At 43.0% G+C, this 20,231-nt stretch overlaps 2 protein-coding genes across 6 annotated transcripts in view; one reads left to right on the forward strand and one right to left on the reverse strand.

The window, feature by feature from the left end:
- The window catches only part of DMGDH (dimethylglycine dehydrogenase), a 68,822-nt gene extending 68,191 nt beyond the window's left edge, over window positions 1-631 (reverse strand). For both annotated transcript variants that reach the window (XM_047869771.1, XM_047869761.1), the window contains exon 1: window positions 499-631. In XM_047869771.1, the coding sequence (XP_047725727.1) occupies window positions 499-593 (95 nt within the window). In that variant the 5' untranslated portion in view covers window positions 594-631. The remainder of the gene's footprint in view (window positions 1-498) is intronic.
- On the forward strand, window positions 607-17,853 carry LOC125172164 (S-methylmethionine--homocysteine S-methyltransferase BHMT2). Of its 4 annotated transcripts, none has more exons than XM_047869797.1 (9): window positions 679-796; window positions 2,104-2,214; window positions 5,812-5,944; window positions 7,734-7,825; window positions 9,005-9,196; window positions 11,228-11,375; window positions 11,588-11,770; window positions 12,017-12,245; window positions 16,646-17,853. In XM_047869797.1, exons 4-9 carry the CDS (start codon window positions 7,748-7,750, stop codon window positions 16,725-16,727), a joined length of 912 nt encoding a protein of 303 aa, XP_047725753.1. In that variant the 5' UTR covers window positions 679-796; window positions 2,104-2,214; window positions 5,812-5,944; window positions 7,734-7,747; the 3' UTR covers window positions 16,728-17,853. The 4 variants fall into 4 exon arrangements, with proteins under 4 accessions (XP_047725742.1, XP_047725753.1, XP_047725772.1 ...); XM_047869805.1 differs by lacking the exon at window positions 679-796 and adding an exon at window positions 1,502-1,632; XM_047869786.1 differs by lacking the exon at window positions 2,104-2,214 and having other exon boundaries at window positions 607-796.
- The last annotated feature ends 2,378 nt before the right edge of the window (window positions 17,854-20,231 follow it).

Consider the following 20,231-nt stretch of genomic DNA (forward strand, 5'->3'; position numbering starts at 1 on the left):
CCTCTAATTTTATAGTTACTGCTCAGTGGTCTCATATATTTATTTGCGTGACTTTCTACCTAGCAGGATCGTGGGCCTCTCCAGGACACGTTGTAAAAAGCAAGGTGTAAGTAAGGCAAAGAGGAATATATATCTCTATATACCATAGACAGATATACACCGTGTGTGTGTGTGTGTGTGTGTGTGTGTGTGTGTGTATGGTGTGTATCTTCCTATGTTTGTTTACACATAGACAATCTCTGGAAAAATACAGAAGACACTGTTAACAAGTTGACTGGGAGATGGGGGTAGGAGTAACTTCGCACTGGGAACCCTTTGATACTGTTTCACTTTGTCCACCAGCGCGTGTAAAAGAAAACACGTACATCTAGAAGAAATCCGAATGCCCATTTCTCAGAGGCCCAGGCTCCCCCGACCCGGCAGACTGCCTCAGGCCCTGGCTCCCACCCAGGCAGCAGCCCATCCGCGGGCCTCGGCGCCGGCCGGGCCCCCACTCACCCTTGGCGGCCGCAGGCTGAGCGCGGGCGGCCGGGGGAGCCCTGCAGCCGGAGACTCGACAGCAGGAGGCCCCGCTGCGCGCCCGGGCGGAGCATGGCGAGGCCGAGGAGGCCGAGGGCGCGGGCGCGGGAGCCTGCTCCGAGGCCACCGGACACCCTGGGTCAACGGGGCCGGCGGCTCTGCTGGGGGCCCTCCCCCGGGCGAGGGGCGGGTTCCAGAGCTAGGCGCGCTCTCGCGGACCCGGCGGCCGCACAGCCGCGGCGAGATGGCTCCAGCCGGAGGCCCCGGGGCCAAAAAGGTGAGTTTCCGGGAGTCAGCGAGGTACTCAGCGCGCCCGGCCGCGGGGCTCCCAGCGCCTGACTTGAGACCCCACTTCAACCCCTGAATGAGCTCTGCGGCCCTGGCCGGGCACCTGGAGGGCTCTGTGTCTCAGTATACGCGATCGCCACTTGCCCGGGGCGACAATACCGCCTTGGCGTGAGGAATAGATAATTTACTGAGCCCGGACTCGGTGCCCCACACTTCACGGACTGCGCACAATTATTCCCATTTTTCAGGTGAGGAAACTGAGGCCCAGAAAGGCCACTAGCTCAAGGTCACCCATCTAGTCCAGGGTGGAGCGGGGATTTGAAGTCTAGCTCCGGACTCAGGCGCCGCGCTCACATTTTCTACCCTCAGCCTACCTCAGGTCTTGGGCTCAACTAGCCCCAGAGCTTGGTTCTCTGGCGTTTTGGGAAGGGTAGCAGCCTGGCCCTGCAACTGATGGGCTGGCCTGAAACCAGGGGTGCAAGATGCTCCCAGACCCCCACCGCGGAGTGGGGGGGGGGGGGGGGTTGGTAGGGAAGTGCGCAGGTTAGTGGGGTAGCGGCGCTCTGCCTACCCTTTTCAGTAGAACCGGCTACCTGGTTCCTTCTCTAGGCCTCTTTCCCTCTCTGTTCACCAAGTGTCAGCTTTGTCCCCCCCACCCCCACCCCCCAACGTTTCTATGCTAGGTGTGTAGTTGGTGAGGAAAAGGGGTGACAAAACAAAATTAGGAAAGGCATGAACTTGGACGCAGGACATCTCCAGGATCCCTCAAAGCAACCCAGCTGTGCCCTGAAACTCAGAGGGGGAAGGGAGAAGCTATATAGGCATGTAAGTATGCACCACTGATCTTTTTCTCCTAAAAAGTTAGCAACAATCAAGATGCCCAATGATGGTGCGCTCCCTAAATAAAGGTGCATCCACTTAATAAGTTATTAGGCAGCCAATTAAGAAGCTAAGTATGAGAACAAGCAAACTGCTTTGACAATAGTTAAGTTACAAAAGGAGTTATACTATACAGACCGACCCCAACTGTGTAAATATTTATATATGCAGTGAAAGGAAAGAAATAATAATGGTAATAGTTGCATAAGATGTGGAATATGACTTTAACAATTAAAAAAAAATCTTTGGATATGTTTTATAAAAGTAAAATATGGGCATTGAAGTAAATGAGCTTAATAAAAGATAAAGACATTGTGCTGATTTCTTTCTCTAAATTTTCTGTATTACTGTGTTCACCTTTGGCTCACTTTTTAAAAGGTTTTTAAAATATGCTGTCCCTGTTCAATTTCTTCCCAGCCTCTGCTCTTGCAACGCCAAGATTATCGTATGATAACCATGTTAATGTGTACCTGGGAATTAAAATGTTAGTGGGAAGCAGCTAATCTCACCTGTCCTGTCAGCCAACAGGTACATTTTAAGAATTCATTTAGTTGCCACAGGGGACACTTCCAATCGCTTCATTAATCCCCAAGAGCAGTCCTAGTGGCAACTTCAGGCATATTGGATCTCTGGCAGCGTCTGGCCGAGGGTGAATGAAGTTGGTCTACTCATCTGTCTGATCAGAGGTGCCCTGAAGCCATACCTTAAATCCAGAAGTCTAGATACTGACATCTGCAACAAGGAACCATAAATGCCTCTCAGAGCTCACTACCAGATCCAAGGCAGAGTCACTGCCAAATTGAAAGGGAGGATGGACTGAAAATATAAATGTACTGCAAATTAATTTACATTGCTCTTTATTTTACAGAGTCCCCTGTCATTCTGGAGCTGTCTTTAGATCAGCTGGTGTAGTAATTAACTAGGGTGGTAGATAGAGCAATGAAGGAGAGGCTTAAAGGTGCTCTGAATTCAAGTCTTGATAATATAGCTATTTTGCTAATGGCTTTTTAAGAAAACTGGCAAAATTTAAAATTTTGGACAAACATCTAGATAACAGATCAAAATGGCTTAACTTGTTATCGTGAAGATCACAATCAAAATAGGCACTATAATTTTCTTAAAACCCTAGCTAGCTAATTTTCTGTTAAAGAGTGTCATTTTTTTTTTCTCTCTCTCTCCTCAGGACTAAACTTGTAGCACATAAGACACAAGTGACAGTTTCAAAAATCTTATCTGTCTGCTGACTCTTGGCATAGTTTGTTAAGAGCCTACTCTTTGTTAGGTGCTGTTTGAGGTGGTAGGGATACAGACAAATGAGATTTGTCACCTGAGCCTCAAGCATTTTAAAGCCAAATAGAGGGGACAGGTAAGTAACCAGATACTATAGCTACAGGTGACAGATGCAGGAATGGAGGGTGTTTGACCTGAAGCAGAACACAAAGGAGGAAGTAATCACAAGTAAGAGTCAGACAGGCAAGGCTTTGGTCTGTAGCAGTGGAAGATACAACAGAGTGGGCTGTGGGAGCAAATTGGAGGTCATTTCAATAATCCAGGGACAGTAAGGATGTGGGTACGTATCTAAGAAGTGTTAAATAGATACACTTGGCATAACCCTGAGACAGGTTGAATGTGGTAGGTGAGATACTAACTTATAACACCTAAACTGTATGCCAGTGTTTTTCCCCTCTAGAATTGTTTGGTGTGTACTATTAAATTTGAATCTTAGCTTATAATTGAAGTGTTAGATTTCCAAGATGAGATTTTATACAGATGACTATACCTCTGATTTTCTGTTCTGTATTCCTCTGCAGCATTTCTTTATTACATATATTGTGATGATTTTTTGACCCATCAGCCTTCCTCCGGGTGGGCAGACTTTGAGTTTCTTGAGGGCAGGGGCCTTGTCTTAGTCCAATGTTTATCCCTCTTGCCTGGAACTGTACCTGGCATGTGGAAAGTTCGCATGAAAATTTAAAGCTGAAGTCTTTTTTTATGTTTCAAAAGTACAACATTAAAAGAGCAAATTGCATATCTTGGAAGGAATAGAGAACTAGATGAGAATCATAATAAATATTAACATTTCTTCCACATTCAACTAAAATTCATCTTTAGATATAAAATATGGAAAAAATAACCAGAGTCAAAGCAGTGTTTATGGTTAATATAGCTAACACAGCTTGTATTCCATTTCACTTCCCTCCGCACAAAAATGGAGATGCTCTAGATATGGCGGCCTCCACTGCAACTCTTTCTAATGTACCTTCCTGGGCTGCAGATATGGCTGGTTAGAAGGGGCAACTGAAGGCATTTCTCTCCCACTCATGCATTGCTGTGTGTCTAGCTGTAGACAGGGCTAAAGTGAACTGGCCTTGTATTTTCAATAAAAGATTGTATCTTCAGCTAATGCAATCTTTACAAGAGGAGTAGGGGTCACCATGGGAGTGTTTGCAGTTTTCATATAGGATGGTCAGGGAATGCCTCCCTGAAAAGATGACCCTTGACCAAAGCCCTGAAGGAATGTGACGGTGAGCCATGCAGGTATTTGGGGGAGGCAGGTATTTGGGGAGGCACATTTTAGACAATGGAAACTGTAAGCCCTTGGAGAACTGCTCTGGGTACAGCCTTTTATTCAAGTATGGGTGGGCCAAACAGAAAAGTGGGATTAGAAAGAGAGTAGATTAGGAATTTAGAAGATCTGAAGTCCACTTTAGCTTTGTAATCTTTCTTAGCTCTGTGATCTTGGACAAGTCACTTAGTCTTGTTGAACCTCAGTTTCCTCATTTATAAAATGGGAATAAAAACCATCTGCCCTGCCTAGCTCACAGAGTTGTCGGGAGTACCAAATGAAAACATATATGAACATGCTGGAAAATGTAGGGGCATAGTTATGAAACTTTCTGTCCCCTAGGATTATGTTTAGTGGTTTATGCAAAAAAAAAGAGGCTAGTTTTCTCCCCTAACGTGAGGCCTAACAGTCCATGGCTGCTGCAGCTACGCAAAGATGCCGTTAAAACCCTGCGGCTGTGAGGACAGTAACTATTAGTCGGCTCCACCTGCCTTAGTGTGTGACTTTCAATGGCATGGCTGCAGGATGACTGGTATACCTCTAGGGCTTATATTGACATTCTAGTCAGGAAGGAGAAAAAGTGCCACGATGGAAGAGAGTGCCCATCTATATCGGGAAAGCAAAACTTTGCCAGAAATCTTTAACTGGCTTCTGCCCATGTCTCATTGGCCAGCTCTATGTAATATACCCACCTCCCCCCAGCGGAAGGGAGCCCGAGAATTTTTTTTTAAGTGTATTTATTTATTTTGAGAGAGAGCAAGATAGAGTGTGAGCCAGGGAGGGGCAGAGAAAGAATCCCAAACAGGTTCCATGCTGTCATTGCAGAGCCCAATGCAGGGATCAGTCCCACAAACTGTGAGATCATGATCTGAGCAGGAACCGAGAGTCAGACGCCTAACCAACTGAGCCACCCAGGCATCCTGAGAATTTTTTTAATAAATTTTCTTTTAATGTTTGTTTATGTTTGAGAAAGAGAGAAAGAGAGAGAGTAGGAGGGGGCAGAGAGAAAGGGAGACACAGAATCCGCAGCAGGCTCCAGGCTCTAAGCTGTCAGCACAGAGCTCAATGTAGGACTCAAACCCACAAACTGCGAGATCATGACCTGAGCTGAAGTCAAACACTTAACCGACTGAGCCACTCAGGCATGCACTGCCCCTCCGCCAGAGAATTTTTTTTAAGTTGAGGACATTGTCTCCCCAAATGAAATACATTAACAAAGAAGAGAAGAGGAAATACATACTAATTAGGCAACTATCAGTGTCTGCCACAAACATGTTGAGAAAACAGTATATCGCAGAATCAGCACTTTCACTATAATTTGACTCAGTGTAAACATTATTTGAGAAAAAACAGTCACAGCACTTTGCACAACACAAGTACCTGGAATGTCCAGGAAATATAGTATACTCAGTCTTTCTAGAATATTGTTAGACATTGAGGATTTTGACAGAACTGGATCTATAAGAACATAGGACCACCTTTCCTAAAATTGGAAACTGCTTTAAGGGGAAAAAAAAAAAAAAGAGGCATCTTGGGTGATTTTTCTTTCTTTTCTCCAGGGTATTTTGGAACGTCTGGAGAATGGGGAGGTTGTGGTTGGAGACGGCAGCTTTCTCCTAACTCTGGAGAAGAGGGGCTACGTGAAGGCGGGGCTCTGGACTCCAGAAGCCGTGTTGGAATATCCCAATGCAGGTCAGTGCCAGCAGCCCCGACAGCGTTTATCTGGGTGACAGTTTGCTTCAATCTGACTGAGAGAATATAAAGGAATAATTCTCAGTGTTTTCTAAGGACTGTTTCCCTTGCCAGAATCACCAAGATGTAGACGGTGACAGTACATGGCTGAAGCACATAGAATAAAATGTCCTCTCCCACCACCACCCCCGCCCACCACCACACGCTTGCATCTCCATATATAGGAGGTGTTAAATTATACACCTTAATATTTGTCCCATGAATATTCACCTTGTGGATAGTCAAGAGTTTCCTGAACCTAATGTGTTATGGCTTCACGTTAATCCTTCTGGCTAATTTGCTTATTATACTAGAACCGTGTTTGGTAAAGATGATTAATGGTAACCACCAGATTAACAGAGCATAGAGAGTAGACATTTGGGGTTTGCTGGGGGAGAGGGGTGTGAAGAAATAAACAGTTTCACCTCATCCCCTTAGCTAGAAAAAAAAACCAAAAAACAATGAGTTGGAGGTAGAAATTGGGATGGTATTGGTGAGTAACATCCACTGGAGCTTTAATTCTGCTTTTACTCTTTATTGAGAGCAAGGTCCTAAATTAAAGGGGAAGATAAAGTGAAAGAATGAAATGGATACAAGCTGGGAATGGAACTTTCAGTTTGCTCTGATTTTATTCATATATGCGCGGTGTATCTGAGAAGCCTGGGATCCTGTCCTGGTTCTTCTGCCGACCAGCCATGTGACCTTGGACAAGTCATTTGACTTTCCCAAGGGTCAGTTTCTTGATCCATGCTCACATGAGGGTGTGAGATGGGCTAGTTGTCAGGACTTGTGAGTTAACCAGTGTGAAGGGTCCCACGTGTCCTAAGTCCCTGATGGCATTTGCATTGTTTCATCCAACGCCCAGAGTTATGTGGTGGGACCAGGTTTTATTTCTCTGGTGCTTAGCATGAAGTTTTCATCTGGCCCAAGGAAAACTTGTTCTTCATTTTATTTATTTATTTTTAAGTTTATTTATTTTGAGAAAGAGAGAGCACGTGGTGCAAGCATGTGCAAGCAGGGGAGGGGCAAAGAGAGAGGGAGAAACAGAGTCCCAAGTGGGCTTCATGCTGTCAGCGCAGAGCCCGACGAGGGGCTTGATCTCACGAACCTGGGGTTATGACCTGAGTCAAAATCAAGAGTCAAACACAACCAAATGAGCCACCCAGGTGCCCCTGTTCTTCATTTTAGAAGATTCTTCTGCTAAACCAGAAAATGTTGAAATAACAAGGATGAAGAGAGAGAAGGAAAGGGTGTTCTGATAGGCCAACAAAAGCTCTCTGATGGCACCTTAGCAGCCGCTTGCTGTTGAATCTGTTTGATGGGGGCACAACCCACATACACTCTGTCCAATTTGAGAATTTCCTCATCCTTTTTTGAGGGCTCCCAGTGCTGACTATAAGTAGACCAGCCACATCCCTCACAACACAGGCAAATGAATAAACCCTCTCTAGACCAAAAGATTGAGGGGGCAGTTGGCCAACCAGGCCTTAATCTCTTCCTGCGACTGCACCAGGCTGTTGAGGCCCATCGACAGGGCAACATGAGGCTACTCCAAATAGCCCCAGTTTGGTATTGACTTTGCCTTGTTCTGTCCTTGAATTCTACTGACCGTAATCTGCAATCTTTTATAAGTACAAGGTTTGAAATGTGTTTGATTAAAAGAGATGTGAGTGGGTAAGCTACTTTTGCTATAAATGAAAGCTCCTATGGTTTTTATCTTCTTAATTTTAATTCAAAATCTACCTTGTAGTTCGTCAACTTCACATGGAATTCTTGAGAGCAGGATCAAATGTCATGCAGACTTTCACCTTTTCTGCCAATGAGGACAATATGGAGAGCAAGGTAATTTTGGTGTGGGGGCAGGTGTGAAGGGAGGGAGGAGGAAAGTGTCAGGGATCATCTGTAATAAAAGTAACCTCTTGGGGAGCCTGGGTGGCTCAGTCAGTTGGGTGTCCGACTTCAGCTCAGGTAATGATCTCACAGTCCGTGGGTTCGTGCCCCGCATCGGGCTCTGTGCTGATGGCTCGGAGCCTGGAGCCTGTTTCAGATTCTGTGTCTCCCTCTTTCTCTGACCCTCCCCTGTTCATGCTCTCTCTCTCTCTGTCTCAAAAATAAATAAACGTTAAAAAAAAAAAAAGTAACCTCTTGACGGGAAGCTATGGAATTGACCTGATGTGTTACTATACTTTGCTACAAACTCCACACAAAATGTCTATTAAAGAATTAATTATTATGTAAATGAATATATACTAAATAAATGAGCTTTTTTTTCTGCCTCTTTAGCTGAGGTATGTGGGGAGGATAGGACTAGGAAGGAATTGGCCATTGGAAGGACATGGTCATCCTTCTGTGCTATTATTTTATAGATGCCTTTTTCCCTTATTTCACTGTCTTCTCTTCTGACTTGTCCATCTGGAGACAGGGTGGTCCTTGGGAATATGGCACTGGCCTAGGAATGAGAAGAATTGGGTTTGATACTCAACTTTGCCATCTATTGGGTGTGTGACTTTGTGCAAGACACTTGACTGCAGGGAGCATTGGTTTTCTCTCTGCAAATAGAGATAATTTATGCTTAAATGCATAGGGTTGTTGAGAAAAGGAGATAAGGAGAAGAATGTGGAAGTATTGTGAGATATTCCATACGTGAAAAGTGTTAATACTTGCAAATGTTCATGCCCATGTATTCAACCAACCAGCATTCCTTGAGTACCTGCTATAGTCCAATCTCTATGCTTGAAACAAAGATGAAAGAAAGCCACAGACCTGATTCCTAAGTGGCTCACAGTCAAGTGAGGGAGGCAAACAAACATTTACCAAGATCCAGTGTGGCAAGTCCAGTCATGGAACTATATGCTCACTGGTAGTAGAGGAGAAGGTACCCAACTCTGCTGGTCTTCCCAACTTGCAGTTTACCCCATACCTTGAACTCGTCTTACTTGCTCATTGCCCCTTTGGTTATTTGTAATATTTTACCTCTAAAACGCCAGGCTCACCATCTGAACTCTTGCTCTCCAACTTCAGTGGGAAGATGTGAACGCCGCTGCCTGTGACCTTGCCAGGGAAGTGGCTGGAAAAGGTGACGCTTTGGTGGCAGGGGGGATCTGCCAGACATCGGCGTACACACACCACAAGGATGAAGCTAGAGTTAAACAACTCTTTCAACGCCAGCTAGATGTTTTTGCCAGGAAAAATGTGGACTTCTTGATTGCCGAGGTAAGGTTCGTGTTTTAGGGAAACACTATTTTGACAAATACAACTGCATAGTCTTTAGCTTTCAGGAGGGTATTGGATTGCTTTGTGCCTTCGTTTCCTCAGGGTACAGGGTCAAAGGTTTGTTTAAATGCACTGTAATCAAGGCAAACATCCTCTCAATTGTGTGCTAGGTTCTGTGTGAAGCCAAAGGGCAGACCCAGGACAGGCCTACCTGTAGCCTTCGTGTTCTTTTGGGTGGTTGTAGCAGCTGACTCACAGGGGACCGTGCAATGTTGGGTGAGAAGGGGACGGTGATTCAGGAAGCAGTCTCTCCTGCGGGAGGGGCAGGGCAGGAAGGGGCTGTGTGCGTGAGCTAGAGGCTGTGAGAGCAAAGCTTAGGAGGTAGATGGTTGCTCGGGCTCATGCAGGCCCCACTAACAATACTCAGTACCAAGTAGTTTCGTTGCCCTCCTCTGTTCATGCTGTGCTTACCCCAATCCCTCGGCTTTCCCTCAAGCTATGATATGTGAGTGATATTTTGAAGAAAAAAATCAATAAGAATTGATCATTGATTGGACATGAAGGCCCAGAACATTCTCTTCCTTCCACTTCCAAAAATTAAAAAGCCCTCATTCCCGGGGCACCTGGATGGCTCAGCTGGTTGAGCGTCTGACTTCGGCTCAGGTCATGATCTCAAAGTTCATGAGTTCGAGCCCCACATTGGGCTCACTGCTGTCCGCACAGAGCCCACTTTGGATCCCCTCTCTCTGCCCCTGCCTGGCTTGCACTCTCTCTCTCTCAAAAATAAATAAACATTAAAAAAAAAAAGCCCTCATTCCCCATTCCCCACCTTTGTTACCATGTAAGGTCAAGCTCTCAACCCAAATCTCTACCCTCAACAAGGACAATAGCCTCCCAACTGCTATTTCCCTAACCACTCTCTGAACCTATTGAAGTCCTTGCTTGGTCAACCTTCCTAAGGCTCAGGGCCAGCCAAGCCTGACAGACACACCTGGCAAGAATCATCTGCAGAGACGGTCACAAACCCCACCTGATAGGTTCTCCAGATGGATGAGGACACCAGTTTGTTTTGCAAGAGCCTCTCTGTGGACTCCCTCTGCCATTCCCCACACACTGATTCTGCAGAATCTAAGTCAAGAAGGAAGAAGACAGGGAGATTTTTGCTGACTTTTCTTCACTTACTTAAGGTCAGCTTTTCAGTGTTGGCCCTTAAAGACATTCCTGGGAAGCACCCCTGCAAATGGCCTGGGTTTACCAGACAAGGTGTCTTGTCCACCCTCGGCAAAGAAACTCGGTAGCTACTCCTCCCTGCCCTGTGCCTCAGCATTCTCGACGGGCAGAAATCATCATATTTCTCCCTACTTCATGGAGCACTTATGAACGTCTAACTAGAAGTGAATATAAAATCACTTTGAAGTATTAAGCATAATACACTACTCATAATTTTTTTTTGGAGATTACCCCAGTTCCATAAAAGAGTTTATTAATAAAATTCCTTCAAAATTATGAATTTAAATACTCAATTACTTTAAAAACCTTTTTGGTTTTTGCTTCTGTTTTTTTCCTAACAGTCATCATCTTGCTGAATCAATGATCCCCAAATGAAAATCTATATATTATTGTTAAAGGAATTAAAATGTGTACTTTAGAAAAGCATTCTTTAGGGGTGCCTGGGTGGCTCAGTTGGTTGAGTGTCCAACTCTTAATTTTGGCTCAAGTCACGATCCCAGGGTCATGGGATCGAGTGACATGTTGGACTCTGTGTTGAGTGCAGAGCCTGCTTAGGATTCTCTCTCCAACCCCCCCACTCTGTTTCTCCCCTGCTTGCATGAGCTCTCTCTCTCTCTCTCTCCCTCAAAATAAATAAATAAACTTTTAAAAAAAGTATTCTTTAGTCTGCTAAATACCTGTTCCTAGCAAGTTTTACCACATATATTTATTTATTTTTATAACTATTTGGCAACATTTGCATTCCACCTTTCAAAATCTGCTTTACATTTGGACCAATAGAAATGGTGAAATTTCTCTTAGTATTTTGAGCATGCCGAAGAAGCCATGTGGGCTGTGGAAGTCTTAAAAGCGTTGGGTAAACCTGTGGCAGCTACCATGTGCATAGGCCCAGACGGAGACATGCATGGTGTACCACCTGGAGAATGTGCCGTTAAGCTGGTGAAGGCAGGTAATCTGGATGCATCGTGTGATTGTTTATAAAATTTAACAAAGTTTGCTTAATATTGTGAGAGCCGTTCATTGCTAACAGAATTAACTGGAATTGGTTTCCTTATTTGTAAAACTTGGGCGGTGGAGAAGGATAGCTAATTTCTAAGGCAATTTCCAACAACTGAAAAATAAAATAAATAAAATATATAAATCCTTTATTTCTTTGCCTAGGGGCTGCGATTGTAGGCGTGAACTGCCGATTTGGACCCAGCACCAGCTTGAAGACGATGAAACTCATGAAGGCGGGCCTACAGGCTGCAGGGTCGAAGGCGCATCTGATGGTGCAGTCCCTAGGCTTCCATACACCGGACTGTGGCAAAGGAGGGTTTGTGGATCTCCCAGAATATCCCTTTGGTAAGCCCAGCCACATATCAGAGGTCCTTGTGTTTTCTTGTGCTGACAACATGGAAACGGCCATAATAAATAGCTATGGTACAGTCTTACAAATAGAGACCTCATTAAGACAAAAACGTTCAATGTTAATGAAAATTGAGCAGAATCTAAAGTTCGTGATTTTCTAATTGTAAAAAATGCCCATCAGAGCACCTGTGATTTGAATACAAGGACAGTAACAGCAATGCTGTGATGGTTGTGTTGCAGGACTGGAGCCCAGAGCTGCAACCAGATGGGATATTCAGAAATATGCCAGAGAGGCCTACAAACTCGGGGTCAGGTACATTGGTGGGTGCTGTGGATTTGAACCCTACCACATCAGGGCGATTGCAGAGGAGCTGGCCCCAGAAAGGGGCTTTTGGCCTCCTGCTTCTGACAAACATGGGAGTTGGGGAAGCAGTCTCAATATGCACACCAAGCCCTGGATTAGAGCCAGGTAGGAATTTTCTAATTGACATTACTATTTTGCTCGAATCTCATTTTATTTATTGTTAGAAACACTATGCATGCAGTAAAAAATGAAAAAATATACAAGTATATAAAATTAAAACTAGAGGCTCCTGGGTGGCTCAGTCAGTTGAGCATCTGACTTCGGCTCAGGTCATGATCTCACAGGTTTGTGACTTTGTGCCCCATGTTGGGCTCTCTGCTGTCAGCATGGAGTCTGCTTCAGATCCTCTGTCTCCCTCCCTTGTGTTTTGAAATCTTATACCTTATTTCTGGTTTAGCAATTTTAAGCTGTAATTACTGCTAACCCTTTAAAAAACTGAGGTATTTAAATCACAAAATATTCCCCTTTTCTTCCTGATGTACTTTTCCCAATTTTGATGTATTACATTTTTATTTCTTCTTTTGGTTACCTTTATAAATTTGAATTTTTTTTCTATTTAGCCATCTATTTCTTAATCCATTGCTATAAAGCAGTATCTCTTAATTCCACTTTGTAAAACAAGAATTAACTCGGGGCACCTGGGTGGCTCAGTTGGTTGAGCATCCAACTTAGGCTCAGGTCATGATCTCATGGTTTGTGACTTTGAGCCCCGCATCGGGCTCTGTGCTGACAGCTCAGAGCCTGGAGCCTGCTTCAGATTCTATGTCTCTCTTGCTCTTTGCCCCTCCCCAGCTCATGCTCCATCTCTCCCTCTCTCAAAAATAAATAAACATTAAAAAAAAATTTTTTTTTTAACAATTAACTCTTTCTGCTCCCCTCTACTCTCTCTCCCTCATCTACCGCTTGGTTTCTTTAAGGTGTTCCATGACAGTTACATCATTGAGTTCTGCTCGATTGAGTTCTGCTGTAAAGCTGGGTGCCTGGGTGGCTCTGTCGGTTAAGTGTCCGATGTCACTCAGGTCATGATCTCATGGTTCATGAGTTTGAGGCCTGTGCCAAGCTCTGCACTGGCGATGAGGAGCCTGCTTGGGATTCTCTCTCTCTTGCTCTCTCTCTCTCTGCCCCTTCCCCACTTGCACTCTCTCTATATCTCAAAATAAATAAACTTTTAAAAAAATGTAAATCTAGTAAATAACATTTACACTATTATTGTAATTGTCATACTAAACAAACAGGATTCATGAAATGTAATAATCAGAGTGCAACTTTATTTTTGTCTCCCTCTGTCTCTTTAAACCTGCTCATTGGGTGAATTCTTTTCTCTGTCCCTATTTAAAAATACGGACATGCCCCAGGACTTTGTTGGGTAGCCTTAGGCAATAGAAAGCCCTGCGACCACTTTATTTAGCAAACACAGTCTTAATTCAGTAATTAAAGTGTATAGTTCCATGTAAAATCAAAACTTGGAACACATGAAGCTTACATCTCCTGTTTTCCATCGGTTGCCTTCAATAGGCAGGAAACTAGGGACAGTCAGACTGGTCCTTCTCTTTCTTTCTTAGGCTTTCAATCCTCCCTTCTCGTCTTGCTAACCATGATTCCTGACCTCTTCAGATTGAAAGGGAGAAGAGAGAGGATGGAAAGGGGACTTAACTGTTCCTCCTTGCCCAGCAGCCTAACAGGAAGACTGCATTTTCTGGGCCTGGCAGGTCTTCCTGAGCACTGCCATGGTTCCTCACAGCCTTCCCCTGGGATGCCACAGGCATCGCTTTCTCTCACTGCCACTTCCCCCTTCAGATCCTGGCTTTTTCAGCAGGTCACTCGAAATAACACCCTGTTTCAGAGGTCTCATCATCCTTCCTGGTGATTCTAAATACCTCCAGATTTTGAACACCTCCAGGCTGGCTCTCTTTCACTTGGGGGCCAAAACTGACTAGAGGACCTTTCACTCTTCCCTCATGTAAACAAACTATGAGACTGTGGTCTGATCCCAATTTAATGGCACCCTCTTTGCTCTCAATCAGAGAAGCTGGTCCTTTGGTCTGTGAGCTAGATTGTCCAGGGTAGAGTCAGGTGAGCCATGGTACTGGCTCTTGGCCACCTCCTTTGAAACTTCTGCAGAGTGTCTGTCTTATGACCTTGATACCTCATGTCTGCCATATCTTGGTGCTGCCAATAAGATTTCCAGTCTAATATCCTGATACATTAATGATTTTCTAAATGTTCACTTAGAACTAAGACATAAGCATGGAACTATGGAGAAAGAGAAATAATTCTGTTTTAAGACACTTGAGGGGTGCCTGGGTGGCTCAGTCGGTTGGGCGGCCGACTTCGGCTCAGGTCATGATCTCACGGTCCGTGAGTTGGAGCCCCGCGTCGGGCTCTGTGCTGACAGCTCAGAACCTGGAGCCTGTTTCAGACTCTGTGTCTCCCTCTCTCTCCCCCTCCCCCGTTCATGCTCTGTCTTTCTGTCTCAAAAATAAACGTAAAAAAAAATTTTTTTTTAAAGACACTTGAGCCTCTTGTGGGAGAATGTTCCAAGCATCAAGCTCAAATCAATTTCCTTCTGTCATATTTCATTTCATCTGTAGTCCACATGTATGCCGTATCTTAATTTGTTTCATACTTAGACTGTGACTTTCTTTGTACAACATTTGGTTTTCTAGGAACTTCTAATTAACTTCCTTTGTCATCGTTGAAAGATGAATAACAGGCCTTTACTTTCTCTAAGGTCTAACAACTTCTAAATTATACTATTTGTTATAAATTGTTACAAATCATGCTTTTTGTCAATGCACTTTGTTATTGAAGACATTTTTCTGAGGACCTCTTGAATGACTGTTGTGTTATGAATCACTGCATCTCTGACTCTCTCTCGTCTATCTCTATACAATGCCATCCCGTTTCCCTCTTTTAGAAACCAAACTCTCTGCTGTCTCCTCGTCTTTCTTCAGTGCTGTTATGTATTTAACCCATTTTTTATTTCTTTATGCATTTCAGCGGGATTTTTTTAATGTTTATTTATTTATTTATTTATTTGAGAGAAAGAGAGTGTGTGTGCATGCGCGAGCAGGGGAGGGGCAGAGAGCAAGGGAGAGAGAGAATCCCAAGAAGGCTCCACACTGTCAGTGCAGAGCCCAATGCAGGGCTCGATCTCACAAACCATGAGATCATGACCTGAGCTGAAATCCAGAGTTGGCCACTTAACTGACTGAGCCACCCAGGCGCCCCTTCAGTGGGATTTAGAACACTCTTCATTTTTTACCTGAAACAACATCCCTAACGTAAATTTATTTAGATTGTAAAAGCAGACAAGAAATCATTTAGCCAGACATTTCTTTTGGGAGATATGGATGCTTATCAGAGAAAATTGATTTTATAGGTATCATACTTAGAACAAAGTAATACAAATATAATTAAAAGATGAGGAGAGCAAACTTTGGTGATGATTAAAATAGTTCAAATAAGTGAGATATGGCTTACTTTAATTATTATCTAGGGATCCTTAAAATTCATTACCAGGTAAAGAGAAAACATTTTTCTGTAGAACAAAGCCAGACATTCCTTGTACCTTGAACTCCCAAACATACTGATGTTCACAACAATTTGTGATTACACCAAAACCCATAGACATCCCAGATTTCTGACATTTTCATCATCCAAAAAATGTCAATATATTCATTGCTTTGTAAATAAAGTGGAAAAAACTGTATAAATATATTTACTACAAAGGTCTGTGACCAGGAACCTTTGTACGCTTCTTTCTTTGTTTAAAAACAAGAACAAATATTAACAAAATAATTTGTATTCGGTTTCTGGTTACTTTTGAAGACTTACACTGTGTTTTTACATTAAAAACCAGCTTCGGGGCGCCTGGGTGGCTCAGCCAATTAAGTGGCCGACTCTTAATTTCAGCTCAGGTCATGGGTTGGAGCTCTTAATTTCAGCTCAGCTCACACTTCATGGGTTGGAGCCCTGCGTCAGGCTCTGCACTGACCATGTGAAGCCTGCTTACAACTCTCTCCCTCTCTCTCCCTGCCCCTCTCCTGCTTGTGCTCTCTCTCTCTCTCTCTCACACACACACACACACAAAATAAATAACCATTTTTTTTAAACCCGTCTTCATATATTTGTCATTATATAAAAATATTGAGTAGAGCTAGAAGGACCCTGCTAGAATTTTCAGAATACATGTAGTTCACCAAAACATGTAAAATTTAAACACATATTCTTTTTCTGAGAGGTGGTGTGAAACCCAGTGATTGTTTTTGATAGAAATGTGAGAAGAGTATTGATGGACATAGTTTTTCAGTCTGTGTGTTGAAACTGAAGTTCTGCCTGATCATCTACCAAACCTATGTGTATTTGGCAAATACATACATGCATACGTACTAATTTATTTTATATTCATATATATATACATATATATATACATATATATATATATATATATATTAGACTTATGAAACAGGTACGCATTTTTTAATTATTTTTTTTTAACACAGGGCCAGAAGGGAGTATTGGGAAAATCTGCTGCCAGCTTCGGGCAGACCTTTCTGTCCTTCACTGTCACAGCCGGACGTCTAAGGAGTAGTGCTGTTTCAGAATAACAGAACGGAAGGAAGTCCCCCTCCGCCCCCGTCTGGAACTCTTCCCCGCCTTTACCCCCAGCCCACCTTGCCGTCTCCAGTTGCTGAACAGCTAATGTGCTGCTGGCCCTTCGGTTCCGTCCAACATACACATCTTATGCTCCCACTGTGGACAAACACCCAGCTGGATGCTGCAGCAGATGCAGAGGTGATGGGAAAGGGCCTCTGCATAGAGGTCCTCCAGCTCCTTACTGTCCAGTAATGCTGTGCTACATTCTTTGGAAGGTCATCAAGAATAGCAACATGTGGTGCACCTGAGTCGTTCAGTCAGTTAAGCATCTGGTTTTGGCTCTCATGGTTCTTGAGTTCAAGCCCCACATCGGGCTCTCTGCTGTCAGTGCAGAGCCCGCTTCAGATCTTCTGCCCCTCTCAAGTGTCTGTCCCTACTCCACTTGGGTTCTTTCTATTTCAAAAATAAACGTTAAAAAAAGAATAATAGCGAAACTTGTTTTTAGGGTGAATTTGAGATTTTAAAATAACCAGAAGTCACTGAACACCAAACCTAGTGATTCATTCAGGCAACCAAGCTAGGTGCTTGGGGAAGATGGAACAATGAGTCTGCTTCTCTTACATGATTTGTATGATGACTCCAAGGGCAATCCCAAGGAAGAGAAGCAAAAAATGTTTTGAGCAATGGCAGGGTTATTGAAGTAAGTGATTACTTTCAAAAATGATTTTACTTAAAGGTGTTAGGTCCTTAAAAACAAAAAAGGTGTTAGGATCTAGAATGTTCTTAAATGTGTCTTTATGATCACAAACAGATAAATTATAAATTACTTAAAGACAAGGACAATTTGCTGTGCTTCATATATTTTTCCTTCAAGTATTTAGCGCTGTGCTAGGCATAACAATGGATGCTCAATGAAATTCTTATTTTTGATTGTTAAAATGAGTAAAAATAAATCAACGGTTTTAGAAGACTTTTGAGAAGGTCTGTTCTAATCTATCTTGGTCTAATATTTTCTTGACTTATGTTTGTGTTAGTTGCCATGTGCCAATATCTCTCTGCTTTTTCCAAAACAATGTATCAATTTGTGACAATTAATAAAATTAAAAATAATGTACCTGTGATAGTGTTTGAATATTTAAAACATCATGGACATTCTTTGGAAAATAATAGCAAACATTTATTCCTTATTATGTTCCAGGCTATTGCTTCACTCTTGTTCTCACACTTTATCTATCTATCTATCTGTCTGTCTATCCATTCATCCACATTCATTTGTCCTTTACAGGGATTAAATAATGAGATCGTGGTTTTAACACAGTAATTTATGTAGGAGGAAACTAGAGGTAAGTTAACTTTCCTGAGGTCACACAGTTAGTAAACAACAGAACTGGGATTTGAACCTACATGTGTGTCTCTGGAATCCAGGTTCACAACTACTATACTTCACAACCACTATCATGTGCACAGTGGCTGCTTTTATCAGATTTTTATCCAAATTTTTCTGTTGTGAAGTTTCATGTATTTTTATCAGCTTTGCTTAATATGAATCAGCCTTTCAATCCTATTTCTGTAAAGTAGATAACCTGGAACTCATTAAAATGTTGCCATTCTAGGGCACCTGGATGGCTCAGTGAGTTAGCATCCAACTTCAGCTCAGATCATGATCTCATAGTTGGTGAGTTCGAGCCCCCCATCAGGCTCTCTGCTGTCAGTCTGGAGCCTGCTTGGGACCTTCTGTCCCCCCTCTCTCTCTGTGCCTCCCCTGCTCCCACTCTCTCCTTCTATAAATAAATAAATAAATAAAATGTTGCCACTCTACCCATAATACATAACCCTAGCATGCTGAAAATTAAAAGGTGAGCCACTTACCATCATCTCAAGGCCTTGGGGTTCCTTGAGGATGACTAATAAAAATCACTAAATATGTGCCTGAATATTTTGCTGGCATCCCCAACCAGGACCAGCCAGTCTCTGTCTGGACTTTTCCAGTAGTAACTCACTACCGTGCAAGATCACATATTCTTTCTTAAGATATATTTCATTCTTTGGAAATTATTGTATTCATTAACCAGAAACCTACTTATCAACAACTTTTGCCTGTTTGTCCACATGTTAGTCTCTGGGCACCCATAAACAAATGGGTGGTTTCTTCCATGTGATAGCTCTTCAAAAATTTAAAGGTAAGTGTCATGCTTCCCTATACTTACTCCTCCTCATTTCCTCCAACCAAAGGCATAGACTTGTAAGATGTGCCTTGCCATACTAGCACTGCGATAGTGGACAGTTAACTTTTCTGTCTTAATTTCCTCCTCTGTTAAATGAGGATAACAATAGAACCATCCTCATTGGAGTACTATGAGGATTGAGTGAACAGTTAGGATTGAGATAGTCAGGAACAGTGTCTGGAATATAGTAAGCACTCAGTGTACATTGTGTAGTGTAATATAATTACGTGACTTTGTTTCCAATCCCTTCATCCTCATTGTGACTCTCTTCTGGCCACACTCCAGCATCAAAGCCTCTGCACAAATTTAGTGCCTGGTCCTGAACACCACACTCCAGGAGTGGATGCTTGGACAACAGCTTGTTTGACAGATGAAGTTTATGTGAAAAGGAAAGTGGACGGCATCGGGCAAAAAGCAAGAACTGAGAGGCTACATCTGGAAGGGGAGCTATCTTTCACTGTAAGCCCCTTCCTTGGGTCTACACCCGTACAATTAAAACCTTCGTTTTGTTTCAGGCCATATGGTTTAGAAGCAATGTAACAAATAAACATGAATTATATATGGTAGGTGGTAAAGAGGTGACATTAAACCTGGGTCCCTCGGTCTGTAACAACTAAAAATCACTTAAGAACCATATATGCTAAGAGCAGTCCATTTAGGCTTTTAGGAAGAGGAAAGTCATTCATCTACTTTGCAGATTAATAACTGTGGTCTATAGACCAAATATACATAAATATGAATAAATCTACACGTGCTTATAAAGAGAAAGACACAATATTGTAAGAGGCATAGTTGTTCTAAATTGATTAATAAATGCCGTATAATCCCAGTGAAAAATATCATCAGGATTGAGGGGAAATAGACATGCAAACTCTCAGGTTCATATTAGGGGGAAAAAAATAGGGGTTATGGGAAAATTAGAAAAAGATAGGTAGTGAGGAAGGTGTAGCCTCGCCAAATAATTGCTATATGCAACATAGCTGGATGTGTGCATTAAAAAAAAATATAAAGATCTGGGGTGCCTGAGTGGCTCAATTAGTTAAGCCCCTGACTCTTGATTTCAGCTCAGGTCATGATCTCATGGTTTGTGAGTTCAAGCTCTGCATCAGGCTCTGTGCTGACAGCATGGGATTCTGTCTCTCCCTCTCTCTGCTCCCCTCTGCTCATGCTCGCTCTCTCTCTCAAAAATAAATACTTTTTTTTAATTTTTTTTTCAACGTTTATTTATTTTTGGGACAGAGAGAGACAGAGCATGAACGGGGGAGGG

This window comes from Prionailurus viverrinus, chromosome A1, assembly GCF_022837055.1.
Source record: "Prionailurus viverrinus isolate Anna chromosome A1, UM_Priviv_1.0, whole genome shotgun sequence".
Lineage (NCBI taxonomy): Eukaryota > Metazoa > Chordata > Mammalia > Carnivora > Felidae > Prionailurus > Prionailurus viverrinus.